This window comes from Kogia breviceps, chromosome 1 (assembly GCF_026419965.1).
Source record: "Kogia breviceps isolate mKogBre1 chromosome 1, mKogBre1 haplotype 1, whole genome shotgun sequence".
NCBI classification, from domain to species: Eukaryota; Metazoa; Chordata; class Mammalia; order Artiodactyla; family Physeteridae; genus Kogia; species Kogia breviceps.
This window is the reverse complement of record NC_081310.1, coordinates 27953743-27971689: the sequence shown is the minus strand read 5'-3', so window position 1 is coordinate 27971689 and position 17947 is coordinate 27953743. Positions and strand designations below refer to the sequence as shown.

At 37.8% G+C, this 17947-nt stretch overlaps 1 protein-coding gene across 1 annotated transcript in view; it reads right to left on the bottom strand.

Annotated features, from left to right (window-relative positions):
- HMCN1 (hemicentin 1) overlaps positions 1–17947 on the bottom strand; it is a 517679-nt gene that overhangs the window by 273456 nt on the left and 226276 nt on the right. Inside the window, exons 12-14 of the mRNA XM_059076723.2 lie at positions 5491–5632; positions 4347–4474; positions 1590–1703 (exon numbers count right to left, since the gene is read on the bottom strand). Coding sequence (XP_058932706.1) covers positions 1590–1703; positions 4347–4474; positions 5491–5632 — 384 coding nt within the window. The remainder of the gene's footprint in view (positions 1–1589; positions 1704–4346; positions 4475–5490; positions 5633–17947) is intronic.

Sequence of the window (17947 nt, the reverse complement as noted above, 5' to 3'; positions counted from 1 at the left end):
AATTGAAGCAGGTCCTCCAACATGATCTGTGCTGACAGATGCCCACATGCTAGCTCTGTTGGTGCATAACTCGAACAGAGAAATGGGATATGATTTACTAGGCGCACTGAACTCCAATGTCTCTGGTTGAGAAAAGAAACTAATAGGCAGTCAATTCTAGAATCTTCCATGTGGTGGCTGCATAGCTCCCTAACTCCTCATTCACCTCCCAAGCCATGTGTGGGACCAAAGATGACATACAGACTATTCAGGAGAATTCAAAGAGAATTCTTGGGAGAATAAAAGACTTTCTCTCTGTGACTCAGCTATTTACAGGCAGAGAAATCAGCAGGTTCCATCACTTTAAAGATTTTTTTTTTTATTATTAACATAAACTACTGATTGATATTTTTCTGGATTTATTTAATTAAGATGTGAGTTTGAAACTTTTATCTACTTCATTTGTATGTTAAAGATTTAAGTTTTTCAAATAAGGAAAATTAGTTTTTGTTGACTGAAACCTAATTAAGAAGCAAATCGAGAAATGCTTTCTTTTCAGAGAAAACATGAGGACTAAATCATTTAACATGGAAAACTATGAAAATGACATTATCTCCTAGTTTCCCTCCCTGTATTTGATTTGTATTATTGAAAAGTATTTGTTTTCTACATAAAGCCTTTCCTTTTCACCTCGTGTTCCCTAAGAGTTTGAACCCGAGGTGAATTCACAATTTTGTAATTATGACATCAACCTGTTGCTATGGGAATGTCTGTGATTTAACAAACAGAATCATAACAATAGTGCTTTGTACTATTTAGCATTTTTCATCTGAAGATTAAAGAGTATTTTGCAAACAGCATCTCAATAATCCTAGCAACCTCCCTCTTAGGGTGTTTGTGGGGATTTTTCTTTCTCATAGATTGGAAAAACTGAGAGAAAAACAGAAGCAGGACATTTTATACAGATATCTACTGTCAGCATTTGAGCCTAGACCAGGACCCAAGGGCATTCTCACCAAGGACAAGCAGCACATTACTGTTATTTTATTACAGAATCACAGAGGTAGAATCTTTATATCACAAATAGAGGCAGATAATTTCTATACTTGATATAAACAGCTACCATGCATGATGAAGCTGACCACAAAATACATTTGTCTTTCAGTCAAATGTCATTCAACTGTAATTTTCGAGGTATGTCTTTATTTGAGCTCTTTATAGAAAGCGTCCTGGAGAATCTAGAAAACTTCCTAATTGTGAGAGCCTAAGCAAAGTGAACTGAAATAAGCAAAGCTATTTTAAACATTAACTGAGTATTCTTGGAAAATTTTCTACAGGAAACAATCTTAAACTAATAAAGAGAACGTTCAGCTGGATTAGCACAGGCGAAGTTTTCCTGCTTTGATTTTCACGGTCCTATAAACCACACCAGATGTCAAATGCTGAAATTCAGAGTGCAAAATTTTGAACTATCATCTCTAGTGAGACCATAAGCACATTTTATGGAGCTGCTAAGTCACACACCAAAACAAATTTTTAACGAATCATTTTTATCTAAAAGAGAAAACAATACTAAGTGACCCAGACATGAACATACTTAAGAAATGTACCTTTGAACCATTTAACCTGAGGTGGAGGAACACCAGACGTTTTACATTCCATAACTGTTGTATCCCCAAGGGCAACCAAGAGCTCACTCTGAATTACGATCAACTTCGGGGCTTCTGAAAACAACAAACATGCAAATAATTAACATCTCGCACAATGCCACTTACACCCTGCTTATGTTTACTAAATGAACCAATAAAAAAAAAAAACTATTATTATTTACGTGCTTGTGGCTATCTCAGTTTTTACAAACAGAAATAAACTCTTATGATGTATATGCACACAGATGTCCGTGATGAAAAGATCATCTATAAGGCCAAAAGAATATTAGGAAAAAATAATTCTGATGAAACAGTGTCCAAAAATTTAGGAAATTAATTGATGCACATTTTCTAGGTGATGCGTATTTCAATTAATCGATGTACATTTTCTAGGTGACTTTAAGGATATTCACGTCTATCTACAGAGAGACAGTTGTAGTCTAAGGCTAAAATTTGCATCTATAAAAAGTAGAGTCTCCCACTTTTAACTCTATTTTTCCCTTTGATGTTAAATACAGACATTCTCTGTAAATGTGAGTTTACATAAGGAAATAAGGAAAATAAGGAAAAGCTTCTTTCCTTAGCTCTGTTTGATTCACCCCTTTGCCTAATGCTTTAGTTCATGCACATATTTTTCTCTTAACTGAACATTTTAGGACTTCCTAACTTCAACTGAGGTAGTTTTAAACAAAGCCAAGAGTTAATTTCACAAAGATCATGTTACTCCTTGGCTAGTAAACTTTGGTGATTGCATTTCATAATTCCCTAGTTTGGCTTTCAAAAATCATAAACCGGGGCATGGCTTTCTTTTGAACTTCATGCTCCATTACACTTCCTTACTTATCACAAGGTATGGAGCTACACTGGTAGTCCAAAACATGCCCTATTCCCTCCCATCTTCCTGCTTTTGCTAAAGTTTTTTCCTCTGCCTGAAATGCCCTTTGCCACAACTCTTCAAATCCCACTCATTCTTCCAGGCTGAGCTTAAATCCTATCTCCTTTAAGAAGTGTTTGCAAATTCCCAAGTCAGAATACATCTTCCCCTCCACCAACCTTCCACTTTTGTACTTATTTGTCTGCGTTATTATATTTATTTACATATATCCACTCCTATTATTCACACTCTTGAAAAGTAAGGACCTCATGACATACATTTTTTATTTTACATTCCACAATCTCTAGCACAACATTTTACATACGTTGGGTGATTACTAAGTTAAATAAATGGGTGGAATATTTTGGTTTCTTTGTGAATGAACCAAAATTCATTTCTGCAATGCAGAATCTGTTTCAACCCCCATTCCCAATTGTCTGTTCCCTCTCCACATGGCTGTTCTATGAACGTTTACAATTGTCATCTCTAAATCTGAGCCCATCTTCCCTTCTAAATTTATTCACCACGTGCCTTCCTCATTTCTAAAAATGAGACTTCTTCCCAGGCTTTTAGGTCCAGTATTTGTGACATTTTTGTTACCTCCTTCATCTATACACACCATCTACAATTCTCAATCTTGTTTTCTTTTTTTAACATCTTTATTGGAGTAGAATTGCTTTACAATGGTGTGTTAGTTTTTGCTTTGTAACAAAGTGAATCAGTTATACATATACAGATGTTCCCATATCTCTTCCCTCTTGCGTCAATTCTCAATCTTTATTGTGGCTCTTTTACACTCCTTCCTCTCCACTGCCAATTTTACTACCTTACTATGAATGATGAAGAAAAAGGAGAGAAAGGGTGGATGGCTAGTCATTAATTACTCACAGTTTACAAAATGACACTGAGCATATAATGCCCTTGCCCTTTATTTGTCTAAGAAAGACCAAAGTAAAAGAAATATTCTATTCTATATTACATATTATTAGAATATATGATTATGTATTATAATAGATTTGGTTATATTATATATATCTTAGAATGTATTATATTCTACTATATTATGGAATATTATATTATAGAATAGTTGTCATAAAGTGTATCTTCAATAAATGTTTGAGTTTGGAGGGGAAAAACTGAAGATGAAAAGCAAAAAGTAATATCTAGATAAGTGACAGAAATGTTGTAAATATTTAATTATAACAGAAATATTATAACATTTCATATGTATAAATATATAAATTCATATATATATGAACATAAGTGGAAAATGTAAAATGAAAGTTGAGGTAAACCAGGAAGGATACAGAATTTATTAATTTGTAAGTAAGGGCTTCCCTGGTGGTGCAGTGGTTGAGAGTTCGCCTGCGGATGCAGGGGACATGGGTTCATGCCCCGGTCCGGGAGGATCCCACATGCCGCGGAGCGGCTGGGCCCGTGAGCCATGGCCGCTGAGCCTGCGCGTCCGGAGCCTGTGCTCCGCAACGGGAGAGGCCACAGCAGTGAGAGGCCCGCATACCACCAAAAAAAAAAAAAATTAATTTGTAAGTAAAATATTACAAAGAACAGATGAATCATGGAAGGATAGAACTCTGCGGACATTCTGGAACTCTTCCATAATCTGGAAGCTTCCTTGATTTCTGTTGATTACCGAAGCTATTCACTCCCTGAACTTTTAACTTTAATTAGTTACAATATTTGCTCTAATCAATGTGTGAAATAAACAACAAATTATACAACTGGGCATAACTCATTCCTAATATTAATTTTCAAAAAAGTACTTTTACATTGCTTGATATGATATTCATACTATTTGTACTGCCTTTTAAACTGATAATACTTGCCAGTGTATCTGAGGGTAGAAGTCTGTTTATCCATCCCAGCTGAATTACTTGCCAGGCAACCATAGATCCCTGCATCTTTGGGAACTGCATTTTTGATAAATAAGGTACCTTCTGAGGTCATCCTATACCTACAGACAAAAAGAAAATAAAATTGAAAATACTCTAACATCATCATTTTATAAGAAGAAATGTTATACTGATAATAACCATAGGTCCCACATATCTAGTACTTGCCATGTATCAGGGCTGCTCTAGTACCTTTACATTTATCAACGTTTTAAATCTTCCTAACAACCCAATGAGTTAGATACTATTATCTCTGTTATACAGATGAGCAAAGAGGTTATACAAGTTGCCCGGAGTCAGAGTTAGTACAGGGAAGAAGTGGAATTTGCACCCAGGCAATCTTGCTCTGTGGGAACTTCTAAGCTAAACAGTTCCTCAAAATAAAAACCTGAGAGATGCAATGCCTCACATCTCAAGTGAGTCTGTGAAGAGACCAGGAATACAATCTGGCTCACACCTAAGCCCGTCTCCTCCTGCCAAACCCAGAGTAATGGAAGCCCGATGGCTGGAAACTTCATTGCTTATGCCCCTCGTGTTCACTACTCTCTTTGAGCATGAAAGGATTCATTTTCTTTTAAAAGCATCCAGCAGAATAAAATACCTCTCAATGTACAATAGTAAGGCAGCAGTGTGCAGGAGTTACGAAGAATGTCTGCATATACTTTAATTAGAGCTACTGTTCTGTCCTTTGTCTCTCCCTCTCTCTTCTGTTAAATCTCAGGACCAAACATCTAGTACATGGGTTAAAACTACATATTACTTTACCCACAGAAAGTTTATTATCCCCATCTCAAGTATTCAAGGTAAACCAACTGTTACAGTGTTATGTCTGCAAAGCAAAGTATTAGGAAGCACTTAGTCCCCCAGCTATTGAATTCAAGACTTAAGAACCTCAAACTCTATACATTCATCATTTATTATTTTACTGACATTTCCTGGCCTATTGAGAAAATCTAAAGCTGTGGATTTGGGTCAAATCTCCCTTAACCTTAGGGATTTGGTCAGATTAGTATTGTCCAGAAATTTCACCAACTTCTCTCACTCAGTAAAAACAAAGAACATGATACAAACCCAGTACCTGTGTGAACCCACAATAAACATATCATTCATGGTCCAGGTGATCTTTGGTTTGGGATAACCTGTTGCAGAACACATGATGGAGACTTCAGATCCACCTGTAAAAGACTGATTCTTGGGCATAACAGTGACTTTGGGCGGTTCTGCAGATAAAAGGAAACACACAGAGTGAAATGTCAATGACGTTAGCAGATTTGCAGGCTACTCACTGCCACACCTTTACTTTTTAAAATGTATTTGTTTGTTTATTTATTTATTTATTTTGCACTTTCAAGAGTGTACAAAACTGGGGCCTGCTCCTTCCACTCCCCCAGAGATCCTCCTCTCCCTGAAAGACGCATGCAGGCTGTGCCTGGGCCCCCAAAGCCTGACTCTGCACCCCACAGGCCCAGGCAGGACCACAGAGAGTCTCATCTCTGGCCATTCACCCCAAGGCCTTGCAGCCCAGCCGAGCCCTGTCAGCCCATCTGGAGCCCCAGGCCTGCTCCTACTCCTGGATCTTGGAGGCATGACAGTAGGCAAGGCTTTGCCTTCAGAGCTTGGTGAGGGTCTGGCACACTCTGCTCTGAGGGGACATCAGGGGCCTGGGTCTGAGGCCAATGACAGAAAGAGGCTTCCACTTTATGGGGCCTGAAATGCAAGGGGGAGAGCAGCAGGGCTATGACATAGTATTATTTGGCAGCCAGGGCTGGGGTCCAGCCAGGTCCTCCCCTCAGCTCCTGACCCACCCATGGCTGTAGCTACTGGGCTGGCTGGGCACCAGGCCCTGCGGTGGCCCCGTTTTTCTGGGGTATCTTGGACATGCGGGAGAAGGTGGTCCTCAAGGTGGTCCTTGGGACTTGGATGTTCCCAAGCTCACAGCAGCTGGTGTCCAAGAGCTTGGGAACATCCAGCCACAGGGTGGCTGCTGGTGGGGATGGCATCCAGCAGCTTCATCTTGACCATTCCTGAGGTGAAGAGCTTCCTCTTGGGGTTGTATAAGGAGAAGGTAGAGTATAACACAGAGGTGAGGGGCAACCAGACTTAGATCACCAGGTAGAAGGCTCCTCTCTTGAAAGGCAGCAGGTCCTATTGTCGTTCTGCATGCCCTCAGGGTAGAGTCACACCTCAAGGTTCTCTCTGACCATGCCCAAGCCCACGTGTGCCATCATGGTCCTGGTACTTTGGTAGTTGATGATAGAAGAAATTTTCACAAATTAAGGTATGGGGAATTCATCCTAGTTTATACATGATTTGGCTTGAACTTTATGCTAATTAGAACAGCCTGTCTATGTACTGTCAAGCATGCATTGTACTTGGGCTTTAACCATTAAAGAATGTATTTAAAAAATAAAAATGGAGTAACTGTGGTTCAAGCATTCAAAATGGAGCCAGGTGGCCATTGTGGGTGTGGATTCAGACACGCTCCTGCATCACGGAGAACCTGAATTTTCTGAACTGTATGAAACTCAAGGACACCACCAACTATTCTCAAAACATCTCCTAGCAGTTGCCTGCTGCAACCTTATGGTCTCAAGGTCTCCCCTTGTAACTATGCAACCATTCAGTCCCCAAACAATCCTTGCTTAACAAGCACCCTTTCTTCTTGCCGGTCCTAATCCTAATTCTTGACAAACAACTTATGCCACTTTGTGGGTTTTGCCTATATAGGTCTCCTCATTTTGTGGTCAGGCAGAACACAATGCAAGTGCTTGTTGAATCTGTGTCTCCAGGGCTACAGTCCTCAGTTTGGCTTGAATAAAACTCTTTTCTATTCCTATTATAGATTGTTTACTGATTATTTGCATTGGCCATGAAGATGCCCCAAGGTACACATGATCAGGCCCATGCATCCTATGAAGAACAGCTCCTGCTTGGCAATCTGCCTTCGGGAAGGGCCTCCATGAGACCACTATGCCCAGAATGCTCTGGTGGTTCAAGATGATGACATAGGGGTGGTCCACCTCCAGCTTCTGGTGGCCCTTAATCTCAAAGTGAATGCAGTATATGTGCTTGAAGGACTGGGTGAGCCAACTGATGATGCTTCACATTCTCCACTATCTGGCCATGGTGGCACAGCAGGCAGGTGACCATGGCCACGGTGACAACCATAAAGCAGAGCATGCAGAACAGGGCGAGCTTGGCTTAGAAGCTGGCCACGCAGCTCAGCTGCATCAAGCAGCAAACAGTAGCTGCAGCTGCAGCAGTGTGCAGTCAGCCACGGCCAGAGTTCCGTGGCCAAGGCCGCGCTCGGATCATGCATGTATGGTGGCCCCCTTGGAGCCTCGAAGGCACTGGCCTCAGGCTCCCTCCTTGGGCTCTGGCTGGAGAGGAGCTCTTTGGCTAACCCCTATCAGGGATCCGGTCCAATCAGTGCAAAAGAGAAGCCAAAGGTAATGAAAACACAGGAGGTAAACTGCTTTTGAGCGTAAAATGAATCTGATCCCAATGTTGGGTTTCTACATCTCCACTGGTTACTATGGGGCCCCTTGCTACTTTGCTCCCACTAGCTGACTACTGGTTTCCATCTGCTCGTCTGGAACTTCACTATAAACCTGTTTTCAGGCAAAGTCTCTATACTGGGCCTTTTGCCTCTTTCTATCTAGTGAACACAGGTTTGGAGCCAATCGTGTCCTGACTGCTGCCCGTTTTGTTTGAGTTGCTCTTTCCCTTTCTATTTGTTTGATTATAAGTTTGTTGAGGTCGAGACCATGTCTTTCTTAGTGTTCCATTTCCAATATATTCCACAGTACATACCATCTCTTTCATGTTATGCAGTGACTTGTAAATGAAAGACACTTAAAGCCATTGATGGAATACAGGTCATTCCTAAAATGTAACTCGGCTCTGAGAATTTTTATGTCTGCCGGCCTCTGGAGATCCTGCTATACTAATCATTTGCCTTATGCCCATGGATTCACAGGACCTCAACTTAGAAAACATCAAAGTGCCTGTTGCATTCCACTTCTATGGCAGAAAAAAAGACTTTTGAAAAGGAAATATTAAATCAGAAATTTATTGTCAAAAGGATACAAGAATTCTCTGGCGTAGCTGGGATGTTGATATATCTGGTCTAATCAATTATATGTTTTACATCTATACTACTACAGAGTAAGAATTAATCATCAAAGAAATAGTTAATCATTTTCTTTCTCTTTAAAGCCTGTTTATTTTTTTATTTTATTGAAGTATAATTTACTCATAATATTATAATAACTTCAGGTGTATAACATAGTGATTAGTTATTTATATAGATTAGGCGCCATACAAAATTGTTATAATATTGACTATATTCCCTGTGCCGTACATTATATACCCGTGACTTATTTATTTTATAACTGGTAGTTTAAATAATTTACTTAGTGTAACTATCCCCCACTCAATCAGCTAGAAATAAATTCATGTCCACAATTTTTGAAAAGATGTCATGAGTATTAACAAAAATAAATTAATTCAATAATGTGCTTTTTGCACAATTATTATGTTCCGGGCTCTGTGCTAACTTACAGGGATACACTGATGAGCCAAACAGACATGGTGTCAGCTTTCCATTCAACTGGGTTTTTACCATAAATGTCATTGAGAATTCAGTTAGTCAGTTAGATCTGGATATATTTCTGATGTACCTTTATTATAAGTTAGTCTGCAAACTGTGGTTTGGTTTCACTAAGAGGAATCCCCAACATTTGAAAGAGATACAAATGGTGCTGCTGAACTGGGCAGCTGAAGAACGAAACAAACCTAATTAGTGCCTAATTGCTAGCAGCTTATAATCACCCTTCCTTTTTCTCCTGTTTACATTGTGTTTTTCAAATGTTTGCCTTTGAAGTTAATGTTCAAAGGGTTTTTCCAGCCAGTGGACTTGGGTGATAGCCTCATTATTCCATGGTTTCTTCTTGGTGAACATAGGGCTAGAGAAACATGTGAGGTCAAGCGCAAACTGGCCATGGCCAGTAAGTTCAAATTGTGATTGCATCTGGAGTCCATCAATTCTGAAATGCTGGACTACTCCACATGATGTGGGGTACTGCAAACAATCTTCAGGGGACGAGGTGGAAAAAAATGAACAGTTGTTTCTCTTTGGAATTTTTTGAATACCCACATTTATTCCACCTTCCTAAAATAAAAGGTTTTTCATGTCTACCTCATTTTGACATAGGATTGCTGCAAAGACTCAGTAGCTCTTGGGATTTCTGTCTAAACATGATGCCTTCCAATGGCGTCTGCCAGAATTGGTTTGGCCTATCTCCCAGCAAGAATCCCACTGGTAGGCTCTGTAGTTCACATATTAAAGTGAAAATAAATGTCACTCACCCAAGCCAGGATGTAGAGAGCTAGGAGGTCATTTCTCAAATAATGCCTGGGTATAGGGTACTACTCAGGGTCATGAAATAAGTCTGTGGGCAACATATAGACGGGATGACATCATCCCACAGAAGGTAAGAAATTTACCACTGCTCTGGAAAGAATATTTCTCCTGATGATAAGAAAATTAGAAAGGACATGAACAAACACAGGGAAGCATAATGGGATTTCAACCAAATAACAGTTGAATAAAGATGATCAGAATGATTCAGGCTTTACTTGATTAGGTTAAATAAGGATATAATAGACCTCACTATAATTATTTCAACTGTTAGATTTCTTTTAATCCCTAGAAAAAAGCTCAACTTGTTTTTAAAAAGTAGTTGTAATGGAGCAAGGACAAGGTATTGAAGAACCATAGTCCAACTCCATCAAAGTCCAGAGTGCAATTTTAGGCTTTAAGGAGAAGTAATCCATTCTCAGTTGGTTTTCAGTCTCATTTCAGCATCACATTCATCACCATTATCATCACCACCACCAACTCTAACCATCTGCACCACCATCGTAAATAACAACTTGCTGTTCATTAGCCAAAGCAATGGGAACATGGCACTCTATTAGGTATTAAGGCGTTAATTCATTCTTTATATCTGAACCATAATGAAAGAAAAATATGTGAGTTTTTATAATTCGTCAGAAATGATTTTAAAATGTTAAACATAAATGAGGATACTAAGAATTAAAAATACTGCTTTAAGACTTAGGTGTCAGTCCATAGCATTAATGCTAAGGTTGCAAAATGCATTATAAGAGAGCATGAAAACAGCCATTACTCTGACTACAAAGACCAAGGAAGATAAAAGAGAAATGCAAATCAAAACTACAATGAGATATCATCTCACACCAGTCAGAATGGCCATCATCAAAAAATCTAGAAACAATAAATGCTGGAGAGGGTGTGGAGAAAAGGGAACCCTCTTGCGCTGCTGGTGGGAATGTTAATTGATCCAGCCACTATGGAGAATAGTATGGAGGTTCCTTAAAAAACTAAAAAATAGAACTACCATACGACCCAGCAATCCCACTACTGGGCATATACCTTGAGCAAACCATAATTCAGAAAGAGTCATGTACCAATATGTTCACTGCAGCTCTATTTACAATAGCCAGGACATGGAAGCAACCTAAGTGTCCATCGAGAGATGAATGGATAAAGAAGATGTGGCACATATATACAATGGAATATTACTCAGCCATAAAAATAAACGAAATTGATTTATCTGTAGTGAGGTGGATGGACCTAGAATCTGTCATACAGAGTGAAGTAAGTCAGAAAGAGAAAAACAAATACCGTATGCTAACACATATATATGGAAGTTAAGAAAAAAAAAAAAAAGGTCATGAAGAGCCTAGGGGTAAGATGGGAATAAAGACACAGACCTACTAGAGAATGGACTTGAGGATATGGGGAGGGGGAAGGGTAAACTGTGACAAAGTGAGAGAGTGGCATGGACATATATACACTACCAAACGTAGGGTGGATAGCTAGTGGAAAGCAGCCGCATAGCACAAGGAGATCAGCTCGGTGGTTTGTGACCACCAAGAGGCGTGGGATAGGGAGGGTGGGAGGGAGGGAGACGCAAGAGGGAAGAGATATGAGAACATATGTATATGTATAACTGATTCACTTTGTTGTAAAGCAGAAACTAACACACCATTGTAAAGCAATTATACTCCAATAAAGATGTTAAAAAAAAAACTCACCTAACTCTTGAAAATCTCCAACATCACCTTCATATACAAGAGGCATATTTCCTGTTAGGTCAATTGGGTCTGATTTATTGCTGCTATGCCTCTGGTAGGAAACTCTCAAAGACAAGACCTAAGGCCTTTTTCTTCAAGGTGATTTAATTACCATCAACAAATTAATCAGACAATGGTAATGATGTGAATTACTTAAGCAATAATTTAAAATATTTTTCAACACTGGTATATTTACAGTACTTGGGCAAACTTGTTTGGGCATTCATTCTTTCACAAAACAAACATTCATTGAGTACCTACTGTATTTCTGACACTTTATGACCTCAAAGATCTCACAGAATATTGTATACAAAGGCATATTATGTACAATTAGGAACTAAATCTCTTTCTAGTAGTCAGTTCATTGAAATAGAAAGGTGGGCAGAAGTTACTGAGTATCTATGTGCCAAGAATCTAACTCTAGACCCATCATTTATTTTTCTCAATAACCCTATGAAGTATTACTGCCATTTTACAGATAAAAAAACTGAGGCTCAAAATGGTTACATAATCCATGGTATCTGGTTTATACTTCAATGGAGATAATAATGGTATCTATACACTAATATGTATAAAATAGATAACTATTAAGAACCTGCTGTATAAAAAAATGAAATAAAATTTAAAAAAAATCAAGATGAGTGTTTTTACCTTTGTGTCAAAAAAAATAATAATAATGGTATCTAACTCATAGGGTCATTGTGGATTAGCTAAACTAATATACATAAAACACTTAAAAAATTCCTGGCATATAGTAGGCACTATGTAATTTTTGCTATTATAGTCCATTATATGGTAAAGTATGATAAAATAAGTATACAGTATTTACAATATACGTGTACAAATGTATTACCTAGACATTTACACATGAAACTTGATCACAATTCTCACACTTGCATACAGTATTTAGGTTACACATCCTAGTAATAAATAATAATTATATATTATTTGATTCTTCTGAAATTTGAGATGTTTCTAGACACTCAAAATGTATTAGAAATTTCAATAAAAATAGATAAATTTAGTTTTATTGATGGAAAAGAAACACACCAATACCTATGTCACCTGGCACATGTTAAAAAAGAGTTATGATGATGTAATGAACATATGGTTATGATAATATCAATTTCACTCTTAGTGAAGTAATTCTGGTCATTAGGGACTTACTTCATCAATCAGTTTGAAAACTATTTCCTTTTTTGTTGCAAAATTCTCTCTAGTGACCTAGACTAATTAGTGACAGACATTTACCCTTTCCTGACACCACAGAAGACAAATTAATACTTCTCATGTTTATACACACACAGAAGGAGGAAAGGAGGCTTTGTCTGGCCCTTTGCGTTCCATGTGGCAGCATGTGATTATGGAAAAAATGTCAGCTCTACACTGAATATGCTCAAATTTAACCAGAACACCTGTGTTCATCTTCAGCTTCAAAAATCGTCCTCATAAAGAAGCAGTCAATGGAATCAATGGAAGATAGTCTGTTTTAAACAAAAGTTTAAGGTCACATCATAAAAATAAATACCACTACACTTATTCCGATTTTTATTCCTAAGCCTGACCAATACAAGCATTTGGAAATTTAGCGGCCACTGTGCCACCTTAAAAGTGATAAATTGCTTTAGCCGATTTCACAAAATTTTGCAAAACTCACCTGACAGAATTCTCAAATTAGGGTGAACTAGTTTAAACACTACTTCAAAAATAATATCTGGGGCTTCCCTGGTGGCGCAGTGGTTGAGGGTCCGCCTGCCGATGCAGGGGATACGGGTTCGTGCCCCGGTCCGGGAGGATCCCACATGCCGCGGGGCGGCTGGGCCCGTGGGCCATGGCCGCTGGGCCTGCGCGTCCGGAGCCTGTGCCCCACAACGGGAGAGGCCACAGCAGTGAGAGGCCCGCGTACCACAAAAAAAAAAATAAAATTAATAATAATAATAATAATAATATCTGTATAAATTTTTTCACCAGGTAATTAGCAGATTTTGTTGTAAAATATGGTTTTAAATGTAAGCAGTCATATGCTGGTGTGTGCTATAACAGGAAAAGAAAGTACTTATATAATGAAATCTAAAACTGTTGATGTGATTCAAATAAGCCATTGAAGTTAACATGGAAACATGAAAGATAAGGTCGGTGACCCCAATTTTCCTTATAGTCTGCTATTGTTACTTTGAGGTCCATTCAGCAATTAAGGAGCACACATCCTTTGGGTACAACTGTGTTTTTCTCTCTGTGCAAGGCATCATGATTTGTTTTTTTAAAAAGGGCAGTAAGTGTCACACAGTGCGTATAATATGATTGAGGAAAAACAACTAGACACATGAAACTGATCATGACTAAGTGCAGACTTGTGTGGCAAAAAAATAAATACCAGAAAAAAGAAGCCAACAATTTTCAGAAAGGAGGTGTTTTATGAGAGGGGCTTAGCATTATAAGGAGGATATAGGTAGGGAACATAAAAGTCAAACAACTCTATGAGCTAAGTCACAGAACTAGAATGAGAATGAAGTAGTTTGGAGGCAGTCAGAACGCCCCTGTGACTCAAGGATGAGAAATGGAGTTGGGGTAAATTATGGAGGGATGGAAAATAACAGGGCAGGGGCTAGAGTTGAAGCACTAGGAAACAGAAATTCACTGAAGGTAAAATGAACATGGAGCTTGACAGAAAACATTCAGTGGCCATCAAAAACTCAATTCTGGAGACTGAAGACAGGATCAGTGTAGTACCTATCCATCTTTTTGAGAAATTTAATACAAAGAAAATGCAAACCTCATATACGGACACCACAAATTATTTGCCTGATACTACTCTGACGTACGAAATGGAGCAGCATCAGTAATATTTTATGGACAAAAGAATTATCTACCAGTTTCTCTATTTTTAATCAGTAATTAGAGGTGAAGCCTTAACAGCAAGTTCAAGTATTCAGTAATCCATATTAAGGAAACATGAATGATGGAAAAATATATGAATATCTAATTATTTTAAGGTAAACAGTTTTCATGTATTGAAAGGAAACATTTTTATTCCTTTTTGCTTATCCATACATGGTTTTATGTGGATAAAGGGTGAAGATCAAAAGTTGAAAGTATTATGAAAATGTCAGCTTGTGGAGGACTGAGGGGTAAAAATTTTATTCTGGGGTAATTAGGAAACCACAAAAAAAGGTTTGACTAGATGGATACAAAGCAATATTTAGGGAAATTTCACCTGACGGTACTATGGAATAGAGTGGGGCAACGAAATCAGAAGAAAGGAAGTCCCTAAAGAGAGGATTTTTATGGATTTAGTTTAGGCATGTGGATCACGAGGGGGATGAGGGTGGTGCCAATGGAGATAACAAGAAAGGGAGTGATGTGAGAGGCAGTGAAGAACTGAACTAACCCATGCATAGGGAAAGTGAGAGGCACCTCAGCCGAAAAATATCATTACAACTGGGATAATTCCATTTGAACTCTAAATTTCCCATTAGATCATTCACTCTGATCCCTATCAGCATAGCCAATCATCCGCTGATTCCAGCATCAGTGTCACATAGAAAATGTGTCCCATATAGGTGTCCATAAATAAAAAGGATGTGGGAAATTCACTTTTTAAAACTGATGCACTGTGTTTGTGTGGTCTGGGGAAAAGAACAGAGAGAGACAGAGACAGAGAGAGAAAGAGAGAGAGAGAAATAAGGCATGATTCCTGAAAATAGATCTCAAGTACCCTTCTTCCTGGTCTAGAGCTTTTGTTACCCCAAAAAGCAAATTAGATTAACAGAATCAACCATGAAAGGATTTTTATCTCAAAAACATTTTGTGTTCAAAAGAAATAGGGTTACGAAGTTTTAGAACCTTTTATTTCCCAACTCCAAAAGGATTTGCACCCAAAAGGAACCTAGTGGAACAACTGATTATCAATTGCTGTTGTTTAAATAGGCATTTAATTACATTCTGGAAAAAAAGGATTTCAAGGCTATCAATTGATCTCTGTGATGTAAGATTCCCAGGCTTCTAAATGTTCCAAATGATAAACTTTATGTCAGAGGAATTAAGACTCTGATGAGAAGAAAGATACTCCATTAACTAGTTTTTAGTATTAAGTTTCTTTTCTTACTTGAGTTCTCTCCATAAAAGTTAAGTAAAGATCCTCATTTTGGAGACTGTTTAAACCTACATTCAGCCCAACCACCTAATTGACTTATATTTCTGAAAACATTAGAACTGTTTTACAACTGTTCCCCAAAATATTTTTCATTGTGAATAATATATTCCCTTAAAATGTTACATGGCCTAACATCAAGCCATGCTACATGAGAAATTGGAAAATAATTAGTATTTAATTACTGAACCTAGGTTCCATTGAATCCTACAGCCTGAAAATATATTTTACAGAATCTCTGACCCTTCTAAATATCTGTATTTACTATAGAAAAAGCTAACTTCAAAAGGTTACATAATGACTATTACTGAGCCTGCTGAGAATTGTAATTAGTAGTTGCTGTGTCCTGTTTTAACAGATGTGTACCTACTGATTTACCTCAATCAGCTTATTTAAAACGTACTGACATTGTTCTAAAATGCATTACTTCAGTTTCTGATTAGGAAGGTAACTCTAGCTAGTTCTGATGGTAACTAACTTTTAAGTGTGAAGCTTGCATAATGAGAGTAACAAAATTTCACTAAGAATGATTTACAATGGATAGATATGCTTGCTCACTTAATTTTTCCTGAATCTTCAATCAGTAGAAATGGCAATGGAATATATTTTAATATTTTAAAGTTTTTCCAGGACTACTAGACAGTTTGCATAGGTGGCCTAATAAATACTTCAAGTATGTGAGAAATAGTTATAAAGAAGCTTTACACCAAGGACATTCTAATTTCCAGCAAAAATGGACCATTAGAAAATGTGTATTAAGCCAAGCCTGATGGATTTAAGTGAGCTAGAAAGATGTCCAGATGTTGGAGAGGTTAAATGATGGACTGAGATAACTTTCACAGTTCAGGGACTGCTGGGAAGAGATAGAACAGATGAGGACTCAGCAAGCACTTCAATCCACTAAGTTATCCAGATGAAGCACTTCAATCCACTGTTATCCATTTAGAAACTTTTGAGAATTCGTGACATATATTATGCCATCTAACCCTCACAAATTGTGTGTATTTGTATCTGTGGGGTTAGTGGCTTGCCCTAGGTTACAAAGCCAGTAAGTGGCAAAGCCCAGATCTGAACTACGTCTTTCCATCATTCTGCATAGTGTGCAGAAATGCCTACGCATGCTATTAGCAGGTCTAAGGTACAGGTGGATAGAAGAAAGTATAAAAAGTGAAAATAAATAAAGGGTCCTTGAGTATGAATAGGAAAGTGAGAGTACTGAAATAATTTTTTTAATAGAAAAGATACAAAGTGTCTGCAAGTTCCTGTCACATGGGAAAAGAATAGCTGGAAAGAGCATAAATGAAGATCTCATCAATGTAACAGCTATCCATCAGCTTTGCAGTCTCAATAACCAAATGCCCCTAATATATCCTACCCTTCTGCACATGCAGCAATAAGTACTCCTATTTTGGGTATTAGCCTCAATTCAATTTCGTCTTACATGGTCTCTGTGTGCATATCCCCAGTTCTCTCTTTCCTCTAGGCTGTTCCTTACCAGCTGCTCTATCAGAACTTAGGTCAAAGGATTCACCAAACTTTTTAAAAATTGATTTAGATTTAGATTTCCAGCCATTTTAATTATTAGGCCATCGCATCCCTTTTTTTCTTTTTACAATGTAAATAACTCTAATTCTTTAACCTTCCTTATAACTTCTATTTAAAGACATTTTAATAATGTTTCTGTCTTCCAAACTTTAGAGAAATATGATTCTTTCTATCTACAAATAAAGTGGTCTAAGATCTATATACCACATAGATGCCTTGCATGAAAGACAAAAGAATGAAATGAATAATATTTATTTATACATTTTACTGCATGGAATTGAATCATATTATAACAGAAGCTTGCCCCTAACCATGGAGTCAGCAGAGTATATTTGTCAGATAAAGTAAGTGAATATTAAACTTTTCTCTTCATAAAGTTTACAGTCAGCCTAGAAAGAAGTAGGAAAGCAAACATTTCTGTAGGAAAACTACACATTTCGTGGATATAACTGCAGGATATTCTTGATGTAAAATTTCACTACAGTATTTTCCTTCAAAGCTAAAAGCCTCCAACTCACTCCTTATTAGATCCCTAGTATCTCAAAAACAAAACCCAGTATTTTAACAGAGCATTTTATTCATTTGTGCTGATTCACACTGACACCAAAGAACCAAAGCAGTGAATAAAATTAACTTTTGACAACAAGTAATGATTAAGGAGTTTTAAGCATACGAT